We start from the raw sequence: 27,984 nt of genomic DNA, 5'->3' as shown, positions 1-27,984 counted from the left end.
AACCAACTGAAAATAACTTAACTGATTGCCTTTTATTGCCACTCTGAACATATTACACACCAGTACTAAGACGAAACAGGAAACAAGCAAGTATTTCCCGTCATTTATTTGTAGATGTTTAGTAGATTTCTTACTATATATATATATATATATATAAGGTCCGTGCAAAAGCTACTAGGTTCCGTGAACCATTACAGATCTCTCAAAGGAAGTGGTGAAAGAACAAAGACCCGATAAGCATGTTCACTCAGGGAAGGTGAGCAACGAGACAAGGGATTCATGAGCAGGAAAACGCGAAACAAGATCAGAACGTTTGGCCAGTTCAAAGTCTTCAAACTGGAATGCTGGAGCACAGGTGCATCCAACAAGAGAGAAATGCTTCTCACCATCCCTTGCAGGCAATTTTGTTACTTGCAAATCAGCAGAAATGTTGTAGTCCTTCGTGGGAAATGCGCCAAACCATACATTTGGAGGTACTGTGTACTGAACTAGTTGATCATCAACAAGGGGATTGGGTCCGATGCAAGTTAACTTCACCTTTCCATCAGTCTCATTTAGTTCCATCACCTGAAAGCACAGAAAAGTGTTAGCATTGTCATTTTCAGGAAAACAATGGCGAATAAGCAATGCATAAGTCTTAATGGGAAAAACTTTATATGTGCCTTACACACAACTGATATTAAATATGTGAGATACCGTTTTATCTCACAAACAACTGGACCAAATCTCAACACTTTTGGGTCCACTTGTTTGTGAGTCGAAAAGGTGCCTCACACAACTAGTGTCAGTTGTGTGAGAGACATAATAAAAAAAATTGTCTGAACGGGAATAACTAATGTTCTATAATCTTAAAGAACTCTTTGCAATTATGACTTTCCAAAACAAGAAAATTGTCCCAGAAGGAAAGTGTCTGTTTACGTCCGGAGTTCCACACTAGATATGACAACTGAGATTCGGAGGCGAATCCCGCATTTAGACTTGACAGGTTCAGCCTCTAAGATTCTTAAACATTAACCTTATTGTACTTTCGGAATTGTGAGTTCAGATTTTCCTTGAGATTTTGTGTTTTTTTCACACATACATCTATACAACTGTACCCGTGTCAGAGATATGGGTTCATATAAACCTATAGCCTTTCAAAGGCTACATCAGCCACTGCTGAGATGTGGCCAGGTAGTGTTCAATCTTAGGTAAGATGAAAAGGCATGGGAATAAAGAGCCAATGCTTGAATTGCATTGAACTAACTGCATGTAGATACTGTTTCATGTCATATGCCCCATGCTAGGCAGTCATAGCCGAGTGTGTCATTTAGTATTCAGAGCAGCCAAATGGTAGAAACTTTGTCGAAAGGAACTTTGAGGAACCTTAAGGTCCTTAAAAGTTAGCTTTAACACTTGTGATTGAGTCATGCCAACCAAATCCCTTGCAGTTCATACCTTTACACAAAGCAAGACACCAAATATACAGAACGATGCAGAAAGACAGCATTGATAATGAGAGATAATCCTAATCCGGTGCATAAAGAACCATGTAGACTACAGGAAAGAGCATCATCCACTATAGTGTATTAATCCCTCCGTCCCAATTTAAGGTGTTTGACTGGGCACGTAGTTTAAGAATGAAAGGAAGACTTTTTGAAACTTGTGATCTAAAATGAGTCAGATATTTGTGTGGCTATAAACAATTTCATTAAGGGTAAAATGAGAACTTTAAAGTTAAATTGTTACTAAATTTAGAAGAGATGTCATTCTTTTTGGTACTGACTAAAAAGGAAATAGTGTCACATAAATTGGAACGGAAGGAATAGTACTCACCGTGATTGGCTCTCCCATATAAAAATGCCATGTTTCTGCGCATGGTATCCTGTGAAGATGAGACGCAGTTCCAGAAGGTTGCATGTACTGATAGGTCGATCAACCTTATCTGCAAAGGTGTAATCAGAAAGATCAGGAAAAACAAACTAATTTGATAATGAAAGTGTCAAGCTGTATTCTCTCTTATGAGGCAAATGCTGCTCGTGATACGCATGAGACAGTTAAAGGCAGTCAGAACTTAAGAACAAGAAACAGAATTCCATCATCCTGAGGAGACATTTTAAGTGCTCAAAGACAATGGAATTCACCAATTAGCGGCATAACAACCAACTGATATTTGTAGCAGATATGCTTTATTCTCTATGTGGACATAGAACACTTTGATCAAATCGTCGTTGGTGAAAACAAAAGATGGTTTGTGTTCACAAACAAAAAAGTGCTCCAAATAAAATATTAAAATAAACGATTTTATTGATTAAACTTCTGAATGGGCTTGCATATAGTTACATATCAAACATGCAAAAGGGCTAAAATCATTCACAAAAACTATGTTATTAGCAAATGACAAGTTACTACATGTCTTCGATAACTAAAAGATATATCATATAGAATCTTTGCTTCCTTTGTGACTACTAATTTTGTGTCCAAGAAAATCAAAGACGAGAAAAATGTAACAAATTGAAGTATTTTAATTTCCAAATACATTGTATAGTACAATCTCTAGAATTTCTCTAAGTCGGGAAAAAATATCCTCATACTCCTCTTCAATCGTTGGCTCAAGGGCTTGATCTCTTATTCTTGAGTTTGATTGACCTGTGTTTCAAAATTCAAGGACTTGATGTTTAATATTTGATCTATTCGTCACAAACGCTTTGATTTAATGGAACTTGGGACTTGAAGGACATGGATGAGCTCATTTGCTAGAAGCTTAACTAAATGGACTAGCCCCATAATATAAGCTTTTATTTAAACTGATTTAATTGAATCTAAATAATTTATCCATTCATATTAGTTCAAATATTTTTTATTTTTTGGATTAATATATCTGTGAGTCTCTTTGAGCCCCGACTAATCCGGGGTGCAAGACAAGGATTTCCCGCAAGGGTCGAGCAATGGCCCTCGAAATTGTTTGCACCCGGCGGGGTTCGAACTTGAGACCTTGAAAGGGAGCACTTGAAAGGCTCAAGTCAATTGTCGAGGGTTTCAAATATTTATTTGGATTAATATATCTTGAATTTTAGGTAAGACATTTAGGGTCGAGCAACCTCTAAATTGTCTTCGGTTCAAACCACGTAATCAACCACTGATACTTGTATTAGAATAGACTGCCTACATCACACTCCCTTGGAGTGCGGCCTTTCTTCGAACCTTGCGTGAACGGAGGACATTTCGTACACCGAGCTTCTTTTTTTTATCAATATATCTTGATTTTAGGATATAATCCAAACTTCTTATAGGATTCAAACCCAATAAAATTTAATTGTCAACAGACGCCCTTACTTCAAGACTTGTCGGAGTGTATATTTGTGATATTTTATGACTAGGCTGGAAGCAGTACTGTATAGACAACTTCATGCTATTTTCTTGAGAATTTTCTCTCTCTCATCCACCTGATTTTTTTAAACCTTGAGTTGAAACAGTCAATACCTCTTCCATTTATTCAATATTGGTTTACTAAATATAAGGACAGTAGACGTGGGCGAACTATGAGAAAGTGGTGGATTACCTCCACAACTTCGAATAGCTTTTTAGTCCATTGGAGATTTGAAATAACCCCAGGAAACTATAATTTTAAAGCGGCCCCACATGTTAATCAGCACTGGTATGATCAAATCTTGGAAGTATTTCTTTTCCTTTCTCATTTGGATACAACATTCTTATTACGGAATTGAAGAACTCTGACCAAAGTAATATTCTTTGAACAAGAAAGTCCACATAAGACAACTTATTTTACTGCCACATTTAATTTATATCCCCTATGTTGACAGTTGCATTATTCTAAAGGTGAGTTACATGTCTTTTTCTATAGTCATTACAACAGCACATTAGTATATAAAATATTACTAATGTGAATGTCCATGCAAAAATCGCAAGGACTATTATATCAACAAGTGTCTAACAAAGTAATGGTTTCTAGATAAGTACTCCCTCCGGATCAAAAAGAGTGTCCACTTATCAAATCAAGAAAGAATTTTTCTTATTTTTCCAGATTTGCCCCTATTAAGTGCTATGTGATCAAATTTCAATATTTATTTAATTAGGGGCAGTTTAGTCAAATTACCTATTTTTTTTTAAGAGTTAGTATTTTCTTAAGGGATGTGCAAATGGCTAAGTGGACACTCTTTTTAATCCAGAGGATTATTAGATAAGCGACATTCATGCACTAAGCGGATGAAAAAGTTCATTAACAAGTGCTCTGGATCTAAGCAGAATAATCATGCACCTATCTAGTCAAATTACACATCATTAGGTTCGCATCCTGATGAAGATGTAGAATGATATCAACAAAATAATAAGTATTTTCTCATTACACCATCTACTTTTGCTATTTCATAGCACGTTATCAGCATGATTGTCTATGTTCACCCCTACATGGTGTCTTATTTTCTTAGAAAATCATGTTGATAATGCGGTATGAAATAACAGAACTAGACAGTATCACAAGAGAAATATTATGATATCTTTACTAACATTCTACAACTTCATAATGGGGTCATTTTAAGACCTATTTATATGGGTTGGAGAGGCACCTAATGTGCCATGTGTAATTTGTTCTAGGATGGTCAATGGTTATACTTCCTAGATGCAAGACAATTGTTATATAATTTTGCCATTTTTACATACACTTAGTGCATGAATGTCATTTATTTCAACACTTGTCCATAAACCACCAAAATACTAGTTGATATAATAGTTACTAGCCTATTGGACTTTGCATGAACATCTATATTAGTAACATTTTACAATAGTAAACAAGAAGTTTACTAATCCAGACGATTTTCTAATTTGGCTTAACAGATTGGGCCATCCAGTTCGAATATGATGCACAAGATAATAAAAAATTCACACGGACATTCATTGTAGAACCAAAAGATTCTGCCATTTAAGGAGTTCTCTTATGCTGCACGTTCTCAACACAAATCGAATCATAGGCTAATATTTAAATCCCATCAAAAAGGAATTTATAAAAGCCTAATTTAATGCGCTATTTCATTTAGTTGGGCTTCTACAAAATGAGTCATCCATGTGTTTCAAGCCCAAAGCTCCATTAGCATTACTTGGAGGTTACTCCATCCCACATCCTAACTCACACTTACATAAAGGACCCTAATTTACACCTAGATCAAACCCTTGAATTTAATATTTAAATCTGTCAAACTTGAGAACAAGCAATCAAGTCCTTGAGCCAACAATTGAAAAGAAGAATAAGATGATACTTTGTCCAAACAGAAAGCTAAAGATTGCATCACAAAACTGAAATACAACAATTTGTTGTATTCTTCATGCTTTGATTTTCTTACACACAAAATTTGTTGCTAAAGACGGATTACTACGTCTTTAATAACTTGAAGATACATATATATAATCTTTGCATGTTTTTCAGCTACTGAACTCTAGTTAACGGTGTGATGTTCTTGTGAGTTGTGAGAATGTGAAATCTTAACTAGATATTTTATGCAGTGTCCTATTAGTCTCTTCCTGATTTGTTCTAACAGCATAAGCAGAGAAGGCACAAATCCTAGAACATACACTTCTAATATTCCCTTCATTTCCTATTAACCGTCCAATCTAGCACAAATCCTAGGTACTAATTTTTCAAATAGGAAAAGCCACCATCAAACTTGAGGTGAGACAAAATAGAAGGCACAATAACCAGCTTTCAGAAGTGATAAAACAAAAGGTATAAAGTAGCCAACAAACTAGCTTTTTCAAAAGAGATATGCTGGACAAACTTGACAAAATTCTTGAGATTAACACCTGAATACATCTTACAGTCCTCATTAGGAAACACAAATAGAAAAATTATCTTCTCTTTCACTGGAAATTCGATGTTCCCTTTGTCCCAATTTATGTGACACTTTTCGCTTTTCGAGATTCAAACTATATAAACTTTGATATGAGATAAATTGCATCTTATAGTATTTATCCTATAGTTTTTGAATACCTAAATCTTAATTTTCGAATATTGAGTTGATCTAATCCAAGTTAGCTTCAAAGATTCATCAAATTGACTCCCGAGAAGTGAAAGATACCACATAAATTGGGACGAAGGGAGTATTAAACAGCACAATAAAACCCCGGAACCTACCTATCCCGAAAAGCCACAAAATTGAACAGATACTGCAAACACATATCCCTTATCTTTAGTAATAGGTTCAAAATAGTACCTTAAGTATCAACTGAACAGTTTTGGTCCTTTAAGTCACTTTTCGTCTTTGTTAAATATCCACCAAACTTTAATTGTTAAAATTTAACCGAAATTGTGAAAAAAAATTTGTAACTAGAAACACCAAAAATATACGTCAGAATTCCAGAAACCGCAACATAAAAATTCATATTAGACACAAAAAAAAAAAAAAAAATTACAAAATCTGTACTTCCAAATGTGAGATATTTTCTATTGACACAGTTCCGATTAAATTCAACAATCGACTTTGGTAAATATCTGACAGTGACTAAATCTGCTCATTTTTGACAAACTTAAAGACCAAAAGATACTTAAAGGACTATTTTGAACTCAAAATCAAAGATAAGGGATCATTTTTGTCGTTTTCTCACTGCAGACACATAGAAGAAAAACAGACCAAGAACCAAAAACCCTATGAACAACTCAATTGTAAGGATCAAAACAGATAACAATCACAAATATTCAAAACCCATAAATCAAAAAGTAAACAACTTTATACAAAAAGACTTACATGTAGATGGAAGATGACAAAATAGAAGATAAAATAACCAACTTTCAGAACAGAAAGAACAAAAGGTATAAAGCAGAGAAAATGATAACAATGGTCCCTCATGTTTGAGGGTAGGTTCAAAATAGTCTCTCGAGTATGCACTAAACGGTTAAGGTCCTTTAAGTTTGCCAAAAGTTAACACTTGATGGGACTTTCTTGATGTTTACACCGTTTCCGTCAAATCTAACGAACATCAATTGCTAAATATTTCATAGGAATTAAAAGTGTTAACTTTTGACAAACTTAACGGACCAGAACTGTTAAGTGTATACTTAAGGGACTATTGTGAACTACCCTCAAACATAAGGGACCATTTAAGTCATTTTCTCAAAGAAAAACAGACCAAGATCCAAAAATCCCATGAACAACTCAAATATAAGAATCAATACAGATAACAGACATAAAGATTCAAGAACCATAAATAAAAAAGTAAAGAACTTTATAACAGAAAGACTTACATGTAGATGGAAGATGAGATTTGGAAAGAATAACTGAGTTATCTCTAAATGTTTCAGAATACAAACCACCTTCTGGATTTGGCTTCAAGTTTAACTTGTCAACAATTTTGGAAGCTGTTGGCTCAGTGAAATTTGAAGCCATTTTTTTGTCTCAGTTGTTTTCCTCTCTAGTGTTTACTTATACATCCTATAGGTAGTTGTTGAAAATTAATATGGCTAGATTGACTACTAATCTAGCACCTAATTAAATACTAGTAGATAATGCAGACTGTAGAAAATAACAAAAATGATAATATTATATTTGAGGCAGGTTCAAATAGTCTCTTAAGTATGCATTTGTCAAAAGTTAATATTTTTAGTCACCGTCAAATATTAAGAATTCTGTCTAGATTTGACGGAAACTATAAAGAAAAAAGGAAATTAGCGGAACTCATATTTAGAGGTAATTTTTTTATAGTTTCTACTATTTTTAATTTATTTCGAGGGTCTGATGAGGTGTAATATCTACTATTTTGTAGTGTCTAAGCGTAGTTTTTTGTGTTGCACATTTTACGATTTGATGGGACTTTCTTGGCGCCTATATTTAAACCTTTTTCTCCACTATTTCCGACAAATATAGATAGAGTTCGATAAATATTAGATGGAGATAAAAGTGTTAACTTTTAGCAAACTTAAAAGACCAAAACTGTTAAGTTCATACTTAAAGGACTATTTTGAACCTACCCTCAAACATAAAGGACCATTTTTGTTATTTTCTCACTGCAGCCACATAGAAGAAAAAATAGACCAAGATCCAAAAAAAACCATGAGCAACTCAATTATAAGAATCAAAACAGATAACAGACATAAAGATTCAAGAACCATAAATAAAAAAGTAAAGAAGTTTATACAAAAAGACTTACATGTAGGTGGAAGATGAGATTTGGAGAGAATAACTGAGTTATCTCTGAATGTTTCAGAGAAAAAGCCACCTTCTGGATGTGGCTTCAAGTTTAGCTTTGCAACAATTTTGGAAGCTGTAGGCTCACTAGAATCTGATGCCATTTTTGTTTTTTGTCTATGTTCTTTATCCTTTCTTGTGTTTACTTATAGTACCTCCTCTTGGCACTTGGGTAGTTGTTGGAAATTATAATTGCCCTATTTTAATTAAATTTAATACTCCATCAATTTTAATATATGTGGCTAGTTTGACCGGCACTTTTAAAAAAGAAGACTTTTGTAACATATCGGGTGTGGCAAGGCCGTTTGGTTTTCGTAAGTTGGTTCGACGAGTGATTTTTTATGTAAAGATTTGGAATAATATTTCATCCTTTATAAATTTTAAATTTAGTTATTTAATAATACATTGTTTATTGAATATATGTTTAATATCGTAGCAGCTGTCAGGGTTCCTAGCTTTACAAAACAAAAAAATAGGGTGTGTTTGGTATGATGGAAAATATTTTTCAAGAAAATAGTCTCTCGAGAAATAAGTGATTTTTCTATTCATTTTCTTGTTTTGGTATGCAAATTAAAAAATATCATTTAAGAGCATTTGCATGTTCTCTTTAAGGATCAATACAGATTATAGTCAACAATATTCAAGACCCATAAATCAAAAAGTAAATAAATTTATACAGAAAGACTTACATGTACGTGAGAGGTGAGATTTGGAGATAATAACTGCGTTATCTCTAAATGTTTCAGAGTAAAAGCCACCTTCTGGATGTGGCTTCAAGTTTAGTTTGTCAATTTGGAAGCAGTAGGCTCAGTAGAATTTGACGCCATTTTTTTTTTTGTTTTTTGTTCTGTGTTCTTTATCCTTACTAGTGTTTACTTATGTACATCCTCTTGATAGTTGTAGGAAATTATAAATGCCTTCTTTTAATTAAATTTAGCATTCCATCTGTTGCAACTCATATGGCTAGTTTGACCAATAGTTCAAATAAGAAAGGACTTTTCCAACATATAGTGTCATTGAAATGGTCAAGTTCAATACTCCCACGGGTTCAAAATAATTGAGTTTTTAAGTTATGGGCTTATGAATTAGAATTTCATCAGCGGCTCTGCGGGATTCTCAAACAAAAGTAAAAAATATGGCTGTTTGACCAAGATACCCTAATTATGATTTTCTTTTCTTTTTAAGTTGACATAATTATTATGGGATATGAGAATATGTTAAGGGCAAACTTAAAAAAGAGAATTAAATACTTTCTTGGTTTTGTGAAACAACAGTTATTTAGGACATTTTTTTTTGTTTTTTGTTCTGGTTCTTTAAGGAGTGTTTGATCTAAGTCTCTTGAATGAGTTATAAATGCCTTCTTTTAATTAACATGTAATATTCTCTTTACAATTCATATGGCTAGTTTGACAACATGTCGCCATTATGTGAGACTCACGGCTAAAATGATTGAGGTTTTAAGTTTGGGCTTCTGGTTCATATCACTAACTCTCTCAAAAGTTAACGCTTTTAGGATACCCATAATTTTCTTTTGCGTAAAATTATTTATGAGAATGTATCAATAATTAAAAAGACATGATACTTTCTTGGTTTTGTGAAACAAATGCGGAAGGAGGTTCAATGAGTTATATAAACAACATGTGTCAATCTCTTGGCTTAGTGACACATTTAAATCATTGATGGAGTTCAATCTGAACCCCCAGCTGTCGCGCCCATATTCCTTCACCAATTTTCTGACTTACATATACCTCTACTTCATCATTTGACACGTGTTGTACCCATATTCCTCCACCCTTTTCTGACGCCTATATATACCTCATTCTGACTTCATCATTTTAATGAACTTTAAACATATATAAACATTTCATTTTATTGAACTTTGAAATAGTTTCTTGAAATAGTTTTAAAATAACTCAAGTATTACTTGTATTTTATTATAGTATCAATAAATAATAGATTAACCGTTGTATTTTTCACATTGTTTCCCAACAATTCTATTGACCAAGATTGAGAAATACGTAAAATTGAAAGTTTTTGAATTGATCTTCTAGTTAAAAAACTAAAATAAAAATTATGGGTTCTTGAATCGATAGATCCAAGAATCTACATTGTGATGCATATAGATACAAATGGTTCAATGGGAGCAAGAATTTCCAAGAACATTTGGGAACACTCAGATTCAGAGTATAAGAACTATTTTCAAGTAGTATTCAATTAATTACGTGTTAATCAATATTCTATTGATTGGTCTGAACTCTGAAGTTCTTGACAAAAAGAATTTGTTTAAGCCACTTCATTTCTTTTTTTATCCAAGTTGTTTTTCTTTTTGTCTAACTCACTTCCTTTTTCTTTTGTGAGTTTCGGAAATATCCTTGATTATTAATGAAATATCCTTGATTATTAAGTCTGTATCATTTATGTCATAAAATATCTTTCTGCTTTCAATTTGATTTATGTAGGCCATTTAATAATACGCTTAAGTTAGAGAGAAGACTTTGAAATTTGTGGTATTAAATGAGTCTACATATATTTTGTGTGCTTATAAATTTCAGATAAAGGTAAATTGTTTCCAAATTTAGAAAGAAGTCATTCTTTTTGGCACGGACTAATAAGAAAATGAGTTCACATAAATTGAAACAGAGCAAGTATCTTATGACTACACCTTTCATTCCGGAGCCAGAACTGAGCTAGAGTATAACATGTGGATTCACAGAAACTCAAATTTTTGCTCAAACTCTGTATATATTAAGAAATTCATTAAATATTTGTAATTAGTTGATTGTGAACCCAATTATTATTACTACATAACTTGAAATTATTATATAAATTCATAAACTTCAAATCCTGGATCGGTCTCTCATTCTAGTTCAATGCATGTGTATTTTCATCTAAATAAAGTATTACTACACAAACTATTATTTCAAATCATTCTAATTTGAGGATTATTTGCAGTTTTATGATCCTAATTTTCTATTTGTATTTAGGAGTTAAGAAAACTAGGTTAACCAAAAAATTTGACTAAATGATTTATGATAAATAGTTTCCATGTAGAGACTTCCATTTCTTTTTTCGGATGCTTCACTTTTGTTATGTTGTTCGGACTCTTCAAAAATTTTGAAGGGCCGCATGTTGAATCCTCCCAAGGTAGTGTATTTTGAAGGATCTGCCACAGGTACAACAACATTTTTGGAAAGTCCGAGCAGTATAGGTTTTTGGAACAATGAACGCTAGAAATAACTCATATAATACTCTCCAGGTTGGAGCACGTTAGATTGTGTGGCAACGTGAGCTAACATCAACAAAAGGTTATATTCAAAATCTATGTCTAAATTGACCAGTGCCTGAGGATCCATGTCCCTTCTTAACACAAAGAAAACGCATACTATACAATAAAAAAGAAGATGTACAATTAGAAAAGTAACTTTCATACATCAACATCAAGTTTTGGTTATTTAGAAGTGTCATTTTTGGTTTGGCAAATGAACCTCAGCTCCAGTCATTTGTCTTGTCTTCTTTTTTCTCAACAAGTTGAAAGAAGAATTTGACAGTTGTTTGAATGTGTCCTTCACGAGCCTCCATTCTATACCTTTCTATATACAAATTATATATATATATATATATGACTCGAGAGACGTGTAGAGTTTGACTGAGATAAAACGGAATCAAAGGGCTTAGGAGCTCTGGCCAGTAACGAAACTAAAGCTTCACACGGATCTAACCTATCACCTTTTGGAAATTTGATGTCCATCAAATTAAACTTATCTCTTCTATCCTCCTTAATGTTTCCTTCATGTCAATCCTCTTATCCGGATCACTTACAGTGCAAGCAGCTCCCACATGAAGGAGTTTCACCACTTGTTCAATGGAATCTGTTGCAGACACTATCTCTGGATCAATCAATTCGGATTCTCTTTGGTCAGTTATTGCTGACTGTACACATTGAACAACGTCGGTTCCACCCTTTTGATTGTTGAGATACTGAGAAGGGAATTTCCCCGTAAGGATCTCGAGTATTATGATTCCAAGACAATAGACATCGCATTTTGGAGAGAGTTGTTGATTTTGTATGGCTTCTGGCGCTTTATAAGCGAAAAGGGATTGAACAATTTGCGTGTTGTTGATTAGTGGATAGAAGGCATAATCTGATAGAAGTGGTTCATATTTTTCGGTTAGTAGAACGTTGCTAGACTTGAGATTTCCATGAGGCACTGCATACGATGCAAACTCCGAATGAAGATAACACATTCCACTAGCAACTCCCTGGATGATTTTTAGGCGAGTAGGCCAATTTAGCTCAGCGTGTGATACCCCTCGATCACCTGAAAGTACACGTAAAATTTCAAAATTAGGATAGTTAACATAAAAGAACAAAGTGTATATTAGGAGAAAGTTCCAAACCAGGCACTTAAGGATATAAATATACTGACAATCACAGCAAGCTTACTGGTGAAAGTTCAACTCATCTAGAATTTGGATTTTGATATGTTATTTTTTAAGAGTAAAAGTATGCATTCTTTGAATTGAAAGTATTATCTCAGTGAACTTTGTGATCAATTGAATTTATTGCAAATTGTTTGGTGCCACAACACAAAGCAATTCTTTTGAAAACTATGAATCCTAAAATTTGCCATTTCAAGGGATTAATGAAACAAATAGAGAAAGAATTTGGTAAGTATAGATCTTCTCCATTTGTGCATGTCACATCCTCGCGGGCTTTGCTAATCTTCTTTGTATCGTTCTAGTTTTATTGAATGTCATCGAAGGGAATAGTAAGAATAGATCGGATCCAGTAGTGGATAATATCCATACATGCAAATGTCAAAAAGAAGTTGAACACATTAGAAAATATGATATACAGTAGGACCTTTTTATAACAACATTTCACTATAATGGCCAAGTTTTCTTTGGGATCAATTTCATGTTATGTATATTATATATTCTATGTAACAACATTTCGCTATATCTACCACAAGATATCTAGACAAACGACGTTGTTATATAGAAATTTGACTGTAGATGAATTGATATTGGAGCTCAAAGAAATTTTCATACCATGTAATAGATATAATAGGCTGCCTTTGGGAACATATTCAGATACCAATAATTTCTCTTCTTTTCTGTAATGATATGCCAATAGTTGCAATATATTTCTGTGCCTTAACTTGCCAAGTTTCCTGATTTCTGCATCAAAAACATCCCTATTCATTTTATTCATCTCTCTCAATCTTTTTACCACAACAGACATCCCATTTACCATTTTTGCCTTGTAAGCTGATCCTAATACTCCGTTCCCGAGTACCTCGGCAGCTGCCTTCATCAAATCAGGCAACCCGAACGTACCCTTTTCGTCATTCACCAACACGAGGTCCCCCATAGCCTTCCCACCAGCCTGGGACCCAGCCCTTCGTGATGAACCACGAACCGAGTCACCTCCCTTGCTACGAATGCTCATGCTCTTCCTATTATTCGAGCTTGCCACGTGCAACCCCTCATCAAGATTCTCTTTCCCAAGCTTGTCGAAATGATCTTCCTTGCGCTTGGCCCGAAAGAGAATCGTCACCAATAGAAGGCTAACTACTATACCAAGAATTATCCATTTCAAATTAGACCATGGTGTTCCTTGAGGTTGAGGGGTATCTCCCTTGTTGCATTCTTTCCCTAGTTGTTGCCCACATAATTCTGTATTTCCTTTAAAGGGATCACCACCGAATTTCGACATACTTTGAGGAATTTCACCTTGTAATTTATTGTTTGACATATCAAGAGATGTTAAACTCGCTTGTGAGAAAGATGGAATATGACCTGAAAATTCATTATTTTCAAGATGAAGTTCTATTAAGTATTTCAAGTTCGCCAAAGATTCAGGAATTGGTCCTGAAAATTTGTTTCTTGCAAACCAAACTTTTTTAAGAGATCCCATTTTGGAGAAGAAATCTTTAGGAATCTCTCCTGAAAATAGGTTTCCATCTATATAAAGGGACTTAAGTGCACCAAGCAAGAAAAATTCAGGGATTGTTCCTGAAAATGAGTTATTAGCAAGTTCAAGAACTCTCAGGCCTGGAAGTGCAATCAATGGACCAACATCAAGTTCTCCTGATAGGCCAGCTTCACCTAAAAGGAGGCCTTCGACCGCGTTCCCATGGCATTGAACACGCGTCCATTTCTTTTTTTTGTCACATGGACTTGTACCTTTATGCCAAGATGAATCTAAAGCTGTTGTGTTCTTTAGAGATTGTTTGAATTTGATCAATGCCTCATCCTCTGAAATGGAGAAAGAAAGATGTGGATTAGATAGAAAAGTGAGGAAGAAAATGGAGATATGAAAAAGAAAATGATGGTGTTTTTTGGGAGAGTTTGTTTGAAGAAGGAGAAGGAGGATGAGGGGAACGGCGGCCATGTTTGTTACTAGACATGTCACCTTCCCCTAAAGAAACAAACTGCAGTTGTTGTTTCTTTGTTTCTTTTGATGGAAGGTGTTTGATGAGTTTCTTGATTGGATTTGGTTGTTTTGGACCATGGAATGATGATGTGTCATGGTTAAGATTTGGGGGTGGGTGGGTGGGTTTGAGGGGGGTATTGTAATTTTGTCAAAGATTAGTGTTAGGGTGGGTGCTAGAGGACACACAATGTTGTTTGAGAGAACAGATTTTTTAGAATTTTGGTTGGGTAGAAAGAAGGTGAATCTTGAATTGACCTTGTCTATGGTAGTAGAGGCTTTTCCGCTAAACTAATTATAGTAATTAGGAAGATTTCTACATACTTTTTAATAACTTTGTTGTACTCTTAGACTATTTCATTAGCTGTCTATATACTACTGGTTTTAAAAGGAGGGCGTGTAAGCCCCATGAGTATTTAAGTTTTAGTATTCCATAAAATAATATGATTATAATAAATATTTTTAACTAAGTAAAATTACATAAAAAATAAAAGGAAAATTTAGTATTGTCTTTTTTATTATTCATACTTCTTGTCTTTTACTTCATATAGTAACATTAGTATTTATATTAGTGATGATTAATTCAAGTCAATAAGATATTAGCCATGTGTTTTAAAGACGTTACCCAGGGCGTAGGGGTGTTCATGGTCTGGTTGGATTTGGTTTGTGGTTACAAACAAACCGAACTAATTAAGTTGGTTTTTTCTAATATTCAAACCAAACCAAACCATTATAGTATAAATTCTATCGGTTTCGGTTTTATTGGTTTGGTTCGGTTTTTTCGGATTTTAACAATGTATTAATATAAGACCCTTTGAATCAAATGGTAACTAAATACGGCTTTGACCGTGATCTATTCAAATCTAAGAATCTTTTTAATTAATTCATTAATTTTATTGAGGTATAGTGTAACACCTCGTGCATTCGGGCTAAGATTTGTCTCATAAGACGGGGGTATAATGAACCCAATTTGAGTAGTGTATAAATGGTGTTTGAAACCCAATAAAGACATGAGAAGAGCCTTTGGGCAAAGCAAGTTGAAAGCCACTTATACGGGGCATGTTTGCAAGTGAGTTTGTAGAAGGTCTTACTTCCAACGACCATAACCCTTTATTAATTTGGAATTTGGGAAAACTTCCTCCTTGAAAGTTGTAGATCTTTGAAATACCTTTCCAACGGTATATTATGGAGGTCAAACGGACATCCGTACAAAAAGTTATGCCCGTTTTACTAAAAAGTGTTCGTCAATCTACGGTGGAAACATACGAACCGTAAAAATTATACGGTGGAACATACGGTCCGTACAAATATACGGGCCGTATATTTCAGCCGTATAATTGGTCCGTAATGTCCAAATCACTGGAATGGTTTTACGGTGTGATATACGGTCCGTACAAATTATACGGGACGTGAAATGGAGCGTAAAATGGGTTCGAAAGTAATTATAAAACTTCGTTTTAAGGCTTTTTCACTTCATTCTTCACACCCCCAGCCTAGAACGACCTTATATTCTCTCCCATCATCAAGAACACCAAGGTAAGCATACTCTAATCATTCCAAGTCAATTCTAATATATATCCTTGTAATCTAAACAATAAGTCATAATTCCTAACCTAGGGTTTTCAAGAAAACCCACCTCAAGGTTCAAGAATTCAAGATTTTGGAAATCTTCTTCAAAGTTAAAATCTTTGATTCAAGTTTTGGAGCGATTAAGGTATGTAGAACTTCCATCCACATGTGGGTGTTGACACCCAATTTTGTCCCTCCTTTATTTAATTTACTCGGGTTTTTTCTAAATTTACTGATGAGTTAAATACTTTATTTTTCACTATTTTCATTGCTACTACTATTAATATCCCTACTGTTATTTTCAACATTATGAACATTACTTTATCACAAATTTTAAATGTTTGTCATCGTTTCATTTGGGTTCGGACCGTCAAATTAATTACAAGACAACACTTTGCTAAATCCTTATTTTCTATATATTAATTGTTAATTGTCTTCACATATCATATATTGTACTATTCATCAAATTAGAAGCCCAAGAATAATTAAATAGCGGAGGAAGAATCCACAATTTCCAACCAAATTAATAGCCCAAAATACAAATACAAGTATTATTTTCCTACCCAAATAAACAACCACATTTATTACCCAACCCACATTTTCAATCCATATTTCCCAATCCCGTTTTCACCGACCCGACCCGGTCCACCCCATCCCTTTATTTTTCCTTTTACCCTAAACCCTATCCCTTTTTCTTTTTCCACCCGCCCTCCCTCTCTCTCTCTCTCTCTCTCTCTCTCTCTCTCTTTCTTCATCGTCATCACCTCCTCTCTCCTCTCTCTCTCTCTCTCTCCCTTCTTCTCTCTCTCTTCTCCACCGCCCCACCTACCTCTTCACGCTCTCTCCCACTCTCCCCTGTCCCCCACGTTCTCTGCCATCTCCACTTCCCCTTGTTCCCCATGCCGCTTCTCTTTCATACGCTCCTCTTCATCCTCACTCTATAAATGAAGAGGAATGATTCAGTTTTTGGGAGGGATTTGGAGGAGTAAGACACCCGAATCAACAAGGATAAAAAAACAAACCGAAAAACCCCCCCTCAAAACAGATTAAACACGATCTGAAGTCTCCACGAATCACCTACAAAAACACAAGTTTTGATCACCAAAAACAACCAACAATTACTCTATTTTAATTTCTGTTTCTGTTTAAAACTTTAACTACTTTAATCGGGTTCGGATTCCTTCGAGTTTGAGTGTGGATCCGAGACATCGACGCCCAGTTCACTGCACACAAAAAAGGTAAACCTCGATACGTTTGCTATTTATAGTCTTCAGTTTCTGTTTGGTTAAACTTTTCAGCTTATGGTTCTATATTTTGTAGTTATGTAGTTTCGTTATCGCCATGTTACTTGTTTGATGTTTGGGAGCTGTTAGGATAGAGTGTTAATTGCTAAAATGAACTTGAAAGATGTACACTACAGTTTGGATACTTAGACTGAATTTCAGGACTCAGAACCAATTTAGAATCAAATATATATAGGATATACAACGGGTATACATTCAGCATACATCTGATATATACACCGTGGTGTGTATATTTTAGGTATATTGTGTATAAGACTGAACAGATCATGCATTGTCTCACTATTAGCTCAGTCGCAAGAATGGTTAATCTCAATCTGCCACCTAACATGTTTAGCTTATTGTCTTAGTTTGATTATTAGATTAGTCTTGTGGTATTTCCCAGTTTAATCTGAGTTCTCAATTCATAATTGTTGTTGTGTGTGTAAATCAGTTCGTTTTGTTGGTATTGTTTAGTTCAGTCTAAACCTATTCATGCCTAATTTAGCTAGTCTGCGAGTCTGTTCAAGTTTCCTCCCTGTTTTCACTGAATCCAAATCACAGATCTACTGTGCATATGCAGTTCCCTGAACCCTTTTAGGTAATAATAATGCATTGCTACTTTCGTCTTTTCTGTCATCTCCCTGCCTATGATCATTGTTAGGTTTAGTTCATTCTTTTTTTTTGGTTTGGTAATCTTTGAAACAGTAAAGGTGAGCCTTGTTTGGTTTGAGTTACTGGGTTTTTGTCTTAATATTTTAACAAGGATTACTGATAGTTAGATTAGTTAAGCATATATTTCCTACCTGTTTTAATACCCTTCAGACATGCTGTTCCTGGCCCTGGGGTTTCTCCATGGCTATTTTTGTTAGGTTCAATTTCTTTCCTTTGTCGACTGAGTATAGCATGATTAATTGCCTGTTTGTCTTAGGTACATTGTATGTAACTATTAAAACATGACATCTGATCCTGCTTGCATAGATTCCTGGATTTGTTAAAGTGATATTGAACACTATATGCTTGTCCAAGATTCACCATTTTTGTTTTCTCGTCCCAAACACTAAATCTTTTTCTCAAAACTCGAAACAGTTCAATTTTTCTAAATTCGAATTTGGATAAATTGGTTTTCTTTATTCTCTGAGATATCTCGGATTGAGATTCGGTTTCGAAATAATTGATGTTTACTCTTAAGGGAATCGTTGATATGAATATTTCTCGTATGGATTTTTTTGCACATTATTTGTTCGTAATGCTTTGTTCATTTCATCTGTGTCATCTTCATGTTCTGATATTCTAATAAGTTCAGCAAGATTCTTTCAATCTTAATGTTTGTTTGAGTTGGGTAACTGAGTTCTTTCTTGGATTTAGCTTTACTTCAACACCATTGTTTATTTTCGAATTCATGGGCAATACTAGAAAATATCGTGGTTTGTTCTGTTGCTAGTGGTGTCAATTGCTATGTTTCATCATTGTATACTGTGCTCATGGACATGTTAGTTTTAAATGCACACCCTAGTACTCATGTAATTAAGTTAGAAATACATACACATACATACGGTCTACTCAATCTTGAACCATTACCATGACCTTGCGTTTGCATATTGGCTGGTTTAACATGTCATTTCCTTTATGTGATGGTATTTGAAGTTTCCTTCTTTGAGTTATGAAATTTTGCATCACTAGGTATCTGATCATGTACTAATCCTTTTCTTTTCGTTTCTATGCATGAACATCGCATACGAGTCCAAGTGATTCGTCATCTTCTCCCGCATTGTGAAGTTGGGCCAAGAGCCCAACACAACTCCTCTCAAGTCAGCCTCCATATAGTAGTGGCCAAACCGCAACCAAACAAGGAAATAAAATTTGGGCCAAAGCCCACAAATGTGAACGGCAACAGTAGCGGACAGCAGCAATCTTTAATGGGCCAAGCCCATTTACATTATATCTACCACTCTATTTTTTTTATTTCTGTGTGCATTTAACATGTATTGTATGACTAACATTTGTGCTTATTAATTAAGATAAACTTTAGTAACATTAAGGGTTTTAGTTTAGTAATGGGTAGTTAATTCCACAAATTACATTCACTTCTATTTTTTAAAACTATTTATAGTATCTACAACATTTATTTAAGTAATTGATTTTCAAAATAGCATGACTACATCTTTTAGCTAAGAGAATCATAATTTATGTTTACTACCTTAGAAGTTTAAAACGTCACAAATCTTACACTAACGCTAGCTTATTCTAAGAAATAAAAGCAAATTAGTTTTCAACGGATAACTTTTCACTTTAGTTCCTTTTCGACACTTGAAATACATCTTTTGTTAAAACATTAATTCACAATAACTTTGCAAATACGTTTAATTTGCTAGTTGGCGTAATTCATATTCTAAATACATAGGGCATTACACATTCCGTTTCTTTTAGTTTATTTATAACTAAACTCTTTTATGCAATCACTACTTTTTATAAGTTTTACTTTAAACAATATTCTATTTTTATTTATAACTTTAGCAATACTTTAAAGATATTTTCTTAAATATTTAAAATATTATATTTACACTTAAGCCTAATTAATTATAAGTCCGGTCGGTTAACCATTGTTAATGGGTCTTAAAGGGTGCCTAATACCTTCCCTTTAGACTAATTGAACCCTTACCTAGAATCTTAAGTTTCGACCTTTAACCAAACAGTTAACTTTAGATAACTACTTTAATAAACTTTAGGTGTCCTAATTCACCGAAATAATTAGGTGGCGACTTCTTAACTTTAAATAACCCCGGAATTATCGGGATGTTGTAAACTATTTTGACTTAGGTTAAAATAGGGTATAACAGTGGGAACCTCTACGTTCTTCCCCATGCTCCGTTTCTTGATATCCATGAAGATCAAACCCTAGGGCATTAAACCCAACATATTGGTAGCCCATAGTTACGTATCTATGCGTATGAATTTTTGTATCTATATTCGTCATTGTATTCCTAATCTTCCATTATGATTATTAGGAACCCTAGCTTAATTCATGAATCATGAATTCTTCCTCATGCATTCTCATTATGTTCATATGAAAGTTTATGATTTTATGTAGCAAGTCACATGCATGTTTTCAAGACAACTACTTATATAATTATGAACTATTGTTATTACTCATGAATCAAGAACATGTTTGCAAGACTACAACAAGTTATCTTATGAAACCATGTTACAAGTTATTTCGTGAAATCATGATTACAAGTTATTTATAAGTTATTTCACGAAAATCATGGGCTTCTTAGCCAACTATATCATGTTCATGTTTTGGGATTGCTTAGTTAACCGAGAAGGCTCGGATAGCCCTGAAAACTACGTTGCTACGTAGGATAAGGGTTGTCGTAGTAGGCAACACCTTCATTATGCGGTTGGATCCTTACATGCTATTATTACTTAAATCTCATATCCCCGGCAAGGTGAGTGTTCTCTGGTAGGGCGCAAGTACCGATCATGTTGTCGGTTACACTATAGCATTCCCCACGTTACAAGAAGTTTTATATACATGTATTTTCATTGAATTATGTTTTCAAAGCTTTACTCACGTTTCGTACTCGTATGTTACGTTTCATGCTCATGTTCAAGTTACATTCGGTTTCGAGTTCATGTTCTATACCTATGTTGTGCCATGTTCTTCATTTCGGCGGGTTTACATACTAGTACTATTCACCATGTACTAACGTCCCTTTTGCCGGGGCTGCACTTCACGGTGCAGATACCGATTTTCGAGCATACATACGCGGTAGGATCTCTTCGGTTATCGAACATTGGTGAGCCCCACTCCTCTCGGGGTTCAACATGGAGTCTATATTTAGTATGCGGATTATGGTAGTCCGGGCCATGTCTGGTAGTCGGTAGTCGACATGTTTTAGAGGTTTCATAGACGGATATTAGTTCACAGAATGGGTTATGCTTTCATGTTTGCGGTACTATTATGTTTCATGAATTTTCATGCTATGAGATAATTTCAAGACTTTATTCCGCAAATTATATTTGCATGATTTATTTAAATAGCATCATATAGATATATTGTTTTGATGCCCATGTTGACAAGCAAGCCATGAGGTTCGCTCGGGCACATGCAAGCAAGGCCCGAGTGCCGTGTTACGCCCAGGCCATGGTTCGGGGCGTGACATATAGGATTATGGCTATGGGTATAGGAATTACAGAAACATAACATCTACTTTTCATGATTCTAGTAACCTCCCTACATATAGTCTTTTGATATTATACAGCCCTTCTGGAATTTTTGTTATCTAGATTCATTGTGTTTATGAAGCATTGGGAAGAAAGCACAGAAGTTAAAAAGTAAAAATGATAAACAGAAAGACAAAATCATCTACCAAATCTTTCTAAATTCCAATTGTCATTTTCTTCCCTTTAATTTGTTACGGATAAAATGCTAACTTATTTGTTATGGATAAAATGCTAACTTATTTGTTATGGATAAAATGCTAACTTATTAGTAGTAATTGGCATGTAAATGAGGGAACCACAAAACTGAATAAGAGGAAAATTCTCTTTGCATATTTATTTTTTTTAACCTTAAACTTAAATAGGCTACACTTTTCTTTCTAATTATTTGAATTTGTATTGGACTTGGAATGAGCCCTAATTTTTGAAGATGTGTGTGTGTGTATAATATTTTAAATATGTATGTATCTATTGGTTTTGATTCGGGTTTTCTTTGGTTTAACACCAAACCAAACCAAATGTTATCGGTTTTTTAAAATTTAAAACCAAATCAAGTCAAACCAAGCCAGTTTTCGATTTATTAAGTCAGTTTGACTCGGTTTACCGGTTCGGATCGGTTTTTCGGTCTCATTTGAACACCCCTACCAGGATGTTATTGTAAAAACTTTATTTAATAATATGAAGATTTTGAGTAGTTTAGTTCAAAGTTTTAAAACATTACTCTTAAAACATAGATAATGTTTTTTCTTTCTTTTGTTATATATATTTTGTACTTCTTTTTACAATCTTCAATATTATCTAAGAGAAACTTAAACCGTAAAATTCATCGATAAAAGTTTTTGGAGCCTCAAAACTTTGCGAGCCTGAAGCAAAAGCTTACTAGCCTCACCCTCTGGCCACCCCAGCTTACAACTTGTACTTATATATAACATAATTTTACAAGTATAAACAATACAATTAAATAAAAGTTATTATGGAATACAAATCAACTCTAACATCTTAACTTTCAAACAATAAAAAAATCACAATTTCTTAAAACAATATTACTATCATATTATTCATTTTATATCAATAAACTTTATCAGTATTATAATTTAAAACGTAACTCCTTCATGAATAAAATTGAAATTACTTTCAAATAGCGAAAGATTAAAATATGATAATTTTGATGCATAGGACAAAAGACCAATGACAAGTGAAAATGCACAAATCGGCTATGTATTTTTAAAGAAATATTAAGTGATATTCACCCTCACGATGTTCTCAAATAATAAATATGCAATACTACGACTTGTTATTTGAGTTACACCCAATTTTCTTATTTATATTGATGAAAAACTATTAAGCATCATTCATTTGTTAAGGAATTGTGAGGGTCAATGATTATAATTAAGGAATTTAACATATAATTTATGTAAGAACTATTAGGCGAGCCCCGAGTATTGGGCGTGTTTAGGGCGTACAGTCAGGCGCTTAAGGCGTAAGCCTCACAGGAACTAAGCCCCGCACGTGAGCCCCAAGGCTTTTTGCCAGTGCCTCACCTCGGAACGAGTCCTGAAACTGCCTTTTAAAACATTGATACTACTTTCCACGTATCAGGTAACTGTGCCTTCCAGAGGCTTAGGCAAATGAGAAAAAATCATTGCTACATTGGGACTTGAACTCTGACTGTATACCCCAAATGTCTTGGAATGACTTTCTTTTTATGATGGACATTGTCTAAGTTAGTTTGGCACACCTCGACTATTTTACCAACTTCTTGTTACCTTCCACGTGCACAAGTATTAGGTTACTATATTCATCAAGGCTTGAACAGATGGGGAAAATCAATCTAACATTTTTTTCCCATCTTTTAGAATTGGACCCTGGCTATATAACGTACAATGTCTAGGTGAGTTTACGCGCAACTCAATTATTTCATCAGATATTTGTTACCTCCCACCGAGGCTTGAGTAGATGAGAAAAAATCATCTAGCGTTCTTGCCTTTGTTAAGATTCCTCCATTTCATTTGAAATGTAATGTTTAGTTTCACATCCTAAATTAAAGGATCTGTGAGTCTTGGACGACAATTCATTGTCCATTGAATTCTGGATTCAATGTTATAATAGATATAAGTGTAAGATCTGATAATATAAAGAACTGTAATATTTGTCAAGAATGAATTACAAAGATCTGTCCATTTACATGAATGCATCAACATAAACAAGAATTTCTTGGTACATTGTAGTCATTTTCATTTTTGGTTGTAAGTATCATCATGTCTGAATCTTTTCTATCTTGAATATAAAACCATCACCGGGATGCAAAAGCCTGCAAACAGGAACAAGACGAATGTTACAAAGATGAACTAATCACATATAATTTGTTCTTAACTTTCTGGAAAATTGTCAAGATGATGGTAATCTCATACCGAGAATATGTTGTTATGTCCAGGATCAGCAAGATGTGACATTAAATTCTCAATAGGTCCTTGTCCAGTATAAACAGCTTGAAAACAAAAACCAACAAAGGCTAACATAGCGAGTCGACCATTCTTGATCTCCTTAGTTCTCAACACCATAACCGGTTCGGGTGATCCTCTTCCCCACATAAATGGATCAAACCATACTCCACCAGGATATCCAACATCTGGTTTGGGATTTTTCTTGTGAGGTACTTTTAGTTCAATGTCAACACATCCTGGATTGATTATATCAGCCCATCTTCGACCCTCGGCCCAGCCCATCAAGACAAGTTGTACAACAAATAAAGTTGTGGAGTCTGCAAAATACTCTCTTTCACCAGCATCGAACCATGAAAAGTTGTCGATGAATCCGAGACTTTCTAGCCATTCTGGAATTAGAATTCCAGCTACTGCCAGCATTGCCCATCTGCTATGTATTAGCTCAGCTTGAGCAAACCATTTCAGTGATTCTGGATCAGACCCTGTAAGAGAGACCATTATTCAGTTAAATTATCCAATTGTAGGTCATTAAAGAATACGAAGGAAAGGATAAAAAGAAAGAATCTTTAATTTTCTCCCTCCTCCCAATTTATGTGACACTTTCTTTTTTAGACAATCTCAAAAAGAACGAAATCTTTTCATAGTTAGTAACAATTTAACTTCAAACTTCTCGTTTAACCTTTAATGAAATGATATATAGCTACTAAATTTCTAAGGCTTATTTTAGACCACAAGATTCAAAAGTTTTCCTTTTCCATTTAAACTCCGACCCAGTCAAACACCTTCGCATAAATTGAGATGGAGGAAGTACAAGATACGATCATACGATCCATCTAGATCTAACATTCAATTCCAAACTCCGGCAACATAGCCCTATAATTTTGCGAGAAGGGGTGCCTCCTCACCAAGTAGGAGTGACCTGGCCGGGTTTGCTATTTACCAAAAACAACTGGTCTAACAAATTCGTAAGACTGTATGGACCCTAATATCAGCCTAAAGTGCCTGAAGATCAAGGAAGTTAGTGACCTGATAATAGGAAAGCCATCGATTGCCAACTATTACTATAATGGTCCTAAGTTAGTGAAAGTCCTTGTTGGATAATTTCCGACCCGACTAAGACTTCGATCAGAAACGGTGACCTCGCACATTTTCTCCAACAATTGCATCGAAATTCATCGTTTCTCATAATTCACAAACTATAGTGTTATTAAAACCTTGTGACATTTATGTCATGTACCTAATCCAAGTGGATCAAAGCCAAAATCTCCAGGAAGACTGCAATTGAAGAACAAGAAAAAAAAATCATAAATCTGTAAAATGAACCATTTAGAAAAAGGAAAATGTACTAAAAACACACAAGCTTAATGTGACCTGCCATCAAGCCATTCAGGAGGTGAACTTCCAGGAAACCATAGTGGCCTATCTGGAGGAAGTGGTTCACAAACACTTGAAACTTCTTTACCAGCATTCAATCTAGTTTTTCTAGATAACACACATGTGGTAACTTTCCCTGAAAATGTTTTTGTAGATAGCTTCCTGAATCAAGATAAAACCAGAATCTTCTGAGACATAATATAATTAAATAATTAAAAGTGCATTCTCTGTCTAATAGTTTAAGTATCAGGATGAGACGATCACATAATTCAACATGGTATATATAACTACAACGCGCAACGCAGAAAGCAAAAAGCATTTCCATATGTTTGATCCATGAAAAGAAATCGGACCCACAGGTGAGGCGATGCATTCAGACTTGGCATAATTGAATAACTAAAAGTGTGCTCTTTGTGATAGTGTAAGTATTCGACGAGATGGTCACAAAACTCAACATGCTAGATATAACTGCCACCCGAATAGCACAAAAGTCTTGTCAGACCCAGAGGTGAGGCGGGATGTTGAGACTTGATTTAATTGAATAACTAAAAGTGTGCTCTCTCTAAGTGTATGCTTTCAGATAAGACAGTCGCGCAATTCAACATGGTATATATGACTGCAACCCATGCTCTCTCAAATAGTGTATGCTTTCAGATAAGACAGTCAACAATTCAACATGGTATATATAACTGCAACCCAAAAAAACAAAAAACATTTCCACGTATTTGATTTATGAGAAATAATAAGACACAAGTGAGACGCTGCGTTGAGACATATCATGTTAATGTGTTCTCTCTAACAATGTAAACTTTTATCATGTTGAGAAATAGCCTCAGGTAGAGATAAGGTTTGCTTACACTCTACTTCCCTAGATCCCCTTGTTTGACTACACTGGCTATGCTGTTGTTGGTTACGCAATTTAACAAATTGGCGAAATTTCTGGAGAAATAATACTACAGAATACCATAAACTCAGGATCAAAATTTGTATGTCTCTAATGTTCAAATCATGCAACCAAGTTAACCAAAACAAAACAAAACAAAAAAAAAACAAGAAGAAGAAGAAGAAACGGTTACTGACCTTATTGGGATGCTAGAAAATGCAGTGGAATGAATGGCTAAAGCCATGGGAAAATGGACTTAACAGAGGCAGTGTGTAATTCTTAAAAGAGAAATGTGGTAATGTTTTTGGCAGTCTGTTTAGGACAAAAAGCTTATCTACATAGAATGTGAAATGGATGATGAAGCTTACTACAGCAACACAAAATGGGCCAATCAGAGTTAGAAGTTCTTCGCTTTTGTCTTTGTTTGGATATGTAGCTTGAGCTTACACAAATTTACAAGTGGCCACTTTTCAGCCCCGATAATTAAAAAATAATTTTTGTCATGAAGTTTCAAATTGCACGGGTGAGATTTCATATATCATTATTGAATTTCACTTGTGAAGTTTGAACTCCATCGTGATGGCTATTTTTCAATTATAGGTTTGAAAAGTGATCGATGCGCGCTATTTCTTCCTATAAATTGGTGACAGAGTGTTCCACTGGCTATGTTTTAAAGGAAAAAAAAGTTGGGTTATTTGGTTATATGACATAACTAAATAACCGAAAAACCAAAACGAAAAAATTGAACTGAAGGGAGAAAATTCGAACCGAACCTAACTTATTTTGGTTCGGATGGGGTGACACTTTTTAAAAACCGAAAACTGAAAAATCGAATGCACACCCTACATTTACGCATGAAATAAATTAGATAGGGTGGTATCACACTTTTTAGAAAAATAACTTGATTAAAAGGAGGAAACAAATTAAATTTCTTTCCAAAATTAAACAAAAAACTTAAAAATCAAGTTGACTGACGTAATTGAGCCTTACATTTACACATGAAATAAATTAGATAGGTTATATTTCTATTTCACACTTGTGTATCACATTAATAGGTCTTTTAACGAAAATTACCATTACTAGAAAAATAACTTGGATTAAAAGGAGGAAACAAATTAAATTTCTTTCCAAAAATTAAACAAAAAACTTAAAGCCATCAGGTTCCCAAGTTGACTGACGTAATTGAGCCTTAAAGTCTTTGAAGCTTGAAGTGATGTGCCTAGAGTAAATTGGTAGTTATCTGAGCCTTAAAGTCAACGTTATTTGGTAGTTAAATTGATTATTTACATATTTAATTTAATTCTATCATTTATGTAAAGCAAAAATTTGACCAGAATTTGGGCAACGACGTAAACTCAGTCAAATAGATACACTCCTAAATTATCTTAATACTAGAGTAGTTATTAGCAAGTCTAGTTATTCCTCTTCTTAATTTTCTATCTTAAAATAGATCAAATACTTTACTCCTTTATTTTTTTTTTAATTTTTTTTAATGAAACTATCATTGCAATCCATTAATTAGGATCTCGACATGTAATTCAATTTCGTTAATAACAATGATTAATTTTTCAGGGTAAATTTCATAAATTATAATTAGATTATA

The 27,984-nt window shown here is 34.3% G+C and overlaps 3 protein-coding genes and 1 non-coding gene across 4 annotated transcripts; all 4 read right to left on the bottom strand.

Annotated features, from left to right (window-relative positions):
* Positions 1-13: 13 nt before the first annotated feature.
* LOC132030881 (uncharacterized) lies at positions 14-8,352 on the bottom strand. The gene is made up of 4 exons (XM_059420648.1): positions 8,130-8,352; positions 4,707-4,737; positions 1,816-1,902; positions 14-567 (listed from the first exon to the last, which is right to left on the bottom strand). The coding sequence occupies exons 1-4, from the start codon at positions 8,273-8,275 to the stop codon at positions 244-246; spliced, it is 588 nt and encodes a 195-aa protein (XP_059276631.1). The 5' UTR covers positions 8,276-8,352; the 3' UTR covers positions 14-243.
* A 3,092-nt stretch (positions 8,353-11,444) lies between these two features.
* LOC132030880 (pollen receptor-like kinase 3) lies at positions 11,445-14,831 on the bottom strand. Its single transcript, XM_059420647.1, has 2 exons — positions 13,224-14,831; positions 11,445-12,490 (listed from the first exon to the last, which is right to left on the bottom strand). The coding sequence occupies exons 1-2, from the start codon at positions 14,566-14,568 to the stop codon at positions 11,919-11,921; spliced, it is 1,917 nt and encodes a 638-aa protein (XP_059276630.1). The 5' UTR covers positions 14,569-14,831; the 3' UTR covers positions 11,445-11,918.
* LOC132032225 (U6 spliceosomal RNA) lies at positions 12,840-12,938 on the bottom strand. The gene has a single exon (XR_009408373.1). It is a non-coding gene; the product is annotated as a U6 spliceosomal RNA (small nuclear RNA).
* An 8,961-nt stretch (positions 14,832-23,792) lies between the features above and the next one.
* LOC132030879 (photosystem I chlorophyll a/b-binding protein 6, chloroplastic) lies at positions 23,793-26,772 on the bottom strand. The gene is made up of 5 exons (XM_059420645.1): positions 26,579-26,772; positions 25,496-25,660; positions 25,362-25,399; positions 24,092-24,606; positions 23,793-23,991 (listed from the first exon to the last, which is right to left on the bottom strand). The coding sequence occupies exons 1-5, from the start codon at positions 26,623-26,625 to the stop codon at positions 23,974-23,976; spliced, it is 783 nt and encodes a 260-aa protein (XP_059276628.1). The 5' UTR covers positions 26,626-26,772; the 3' UTR covers positions 23,793-23,973.
* Positions 26,773-27,984: the final 1,212 nt, after the last annotated feature.

Source organism: Lycium ferocissimum, chromosome 9, assembly GCF_029784015.1.
Source record: "Lycium ferocissimum isolate CSIRO_LF1 chromosome 9, AGI_CSIRO_Lferr_CH_V1, whole genome shotgun sequence".
NCBI lineage: Eukaryota > Viridiplantae > Streptophyta > Magnoliopsida > Solanales > Solanaceae > Lycium > Lycium ferocissimum.
Note: the sequence above shows the minus strand (reverse complement) of the source record. Positions and strands in the feature narration are given on the sequence as shown.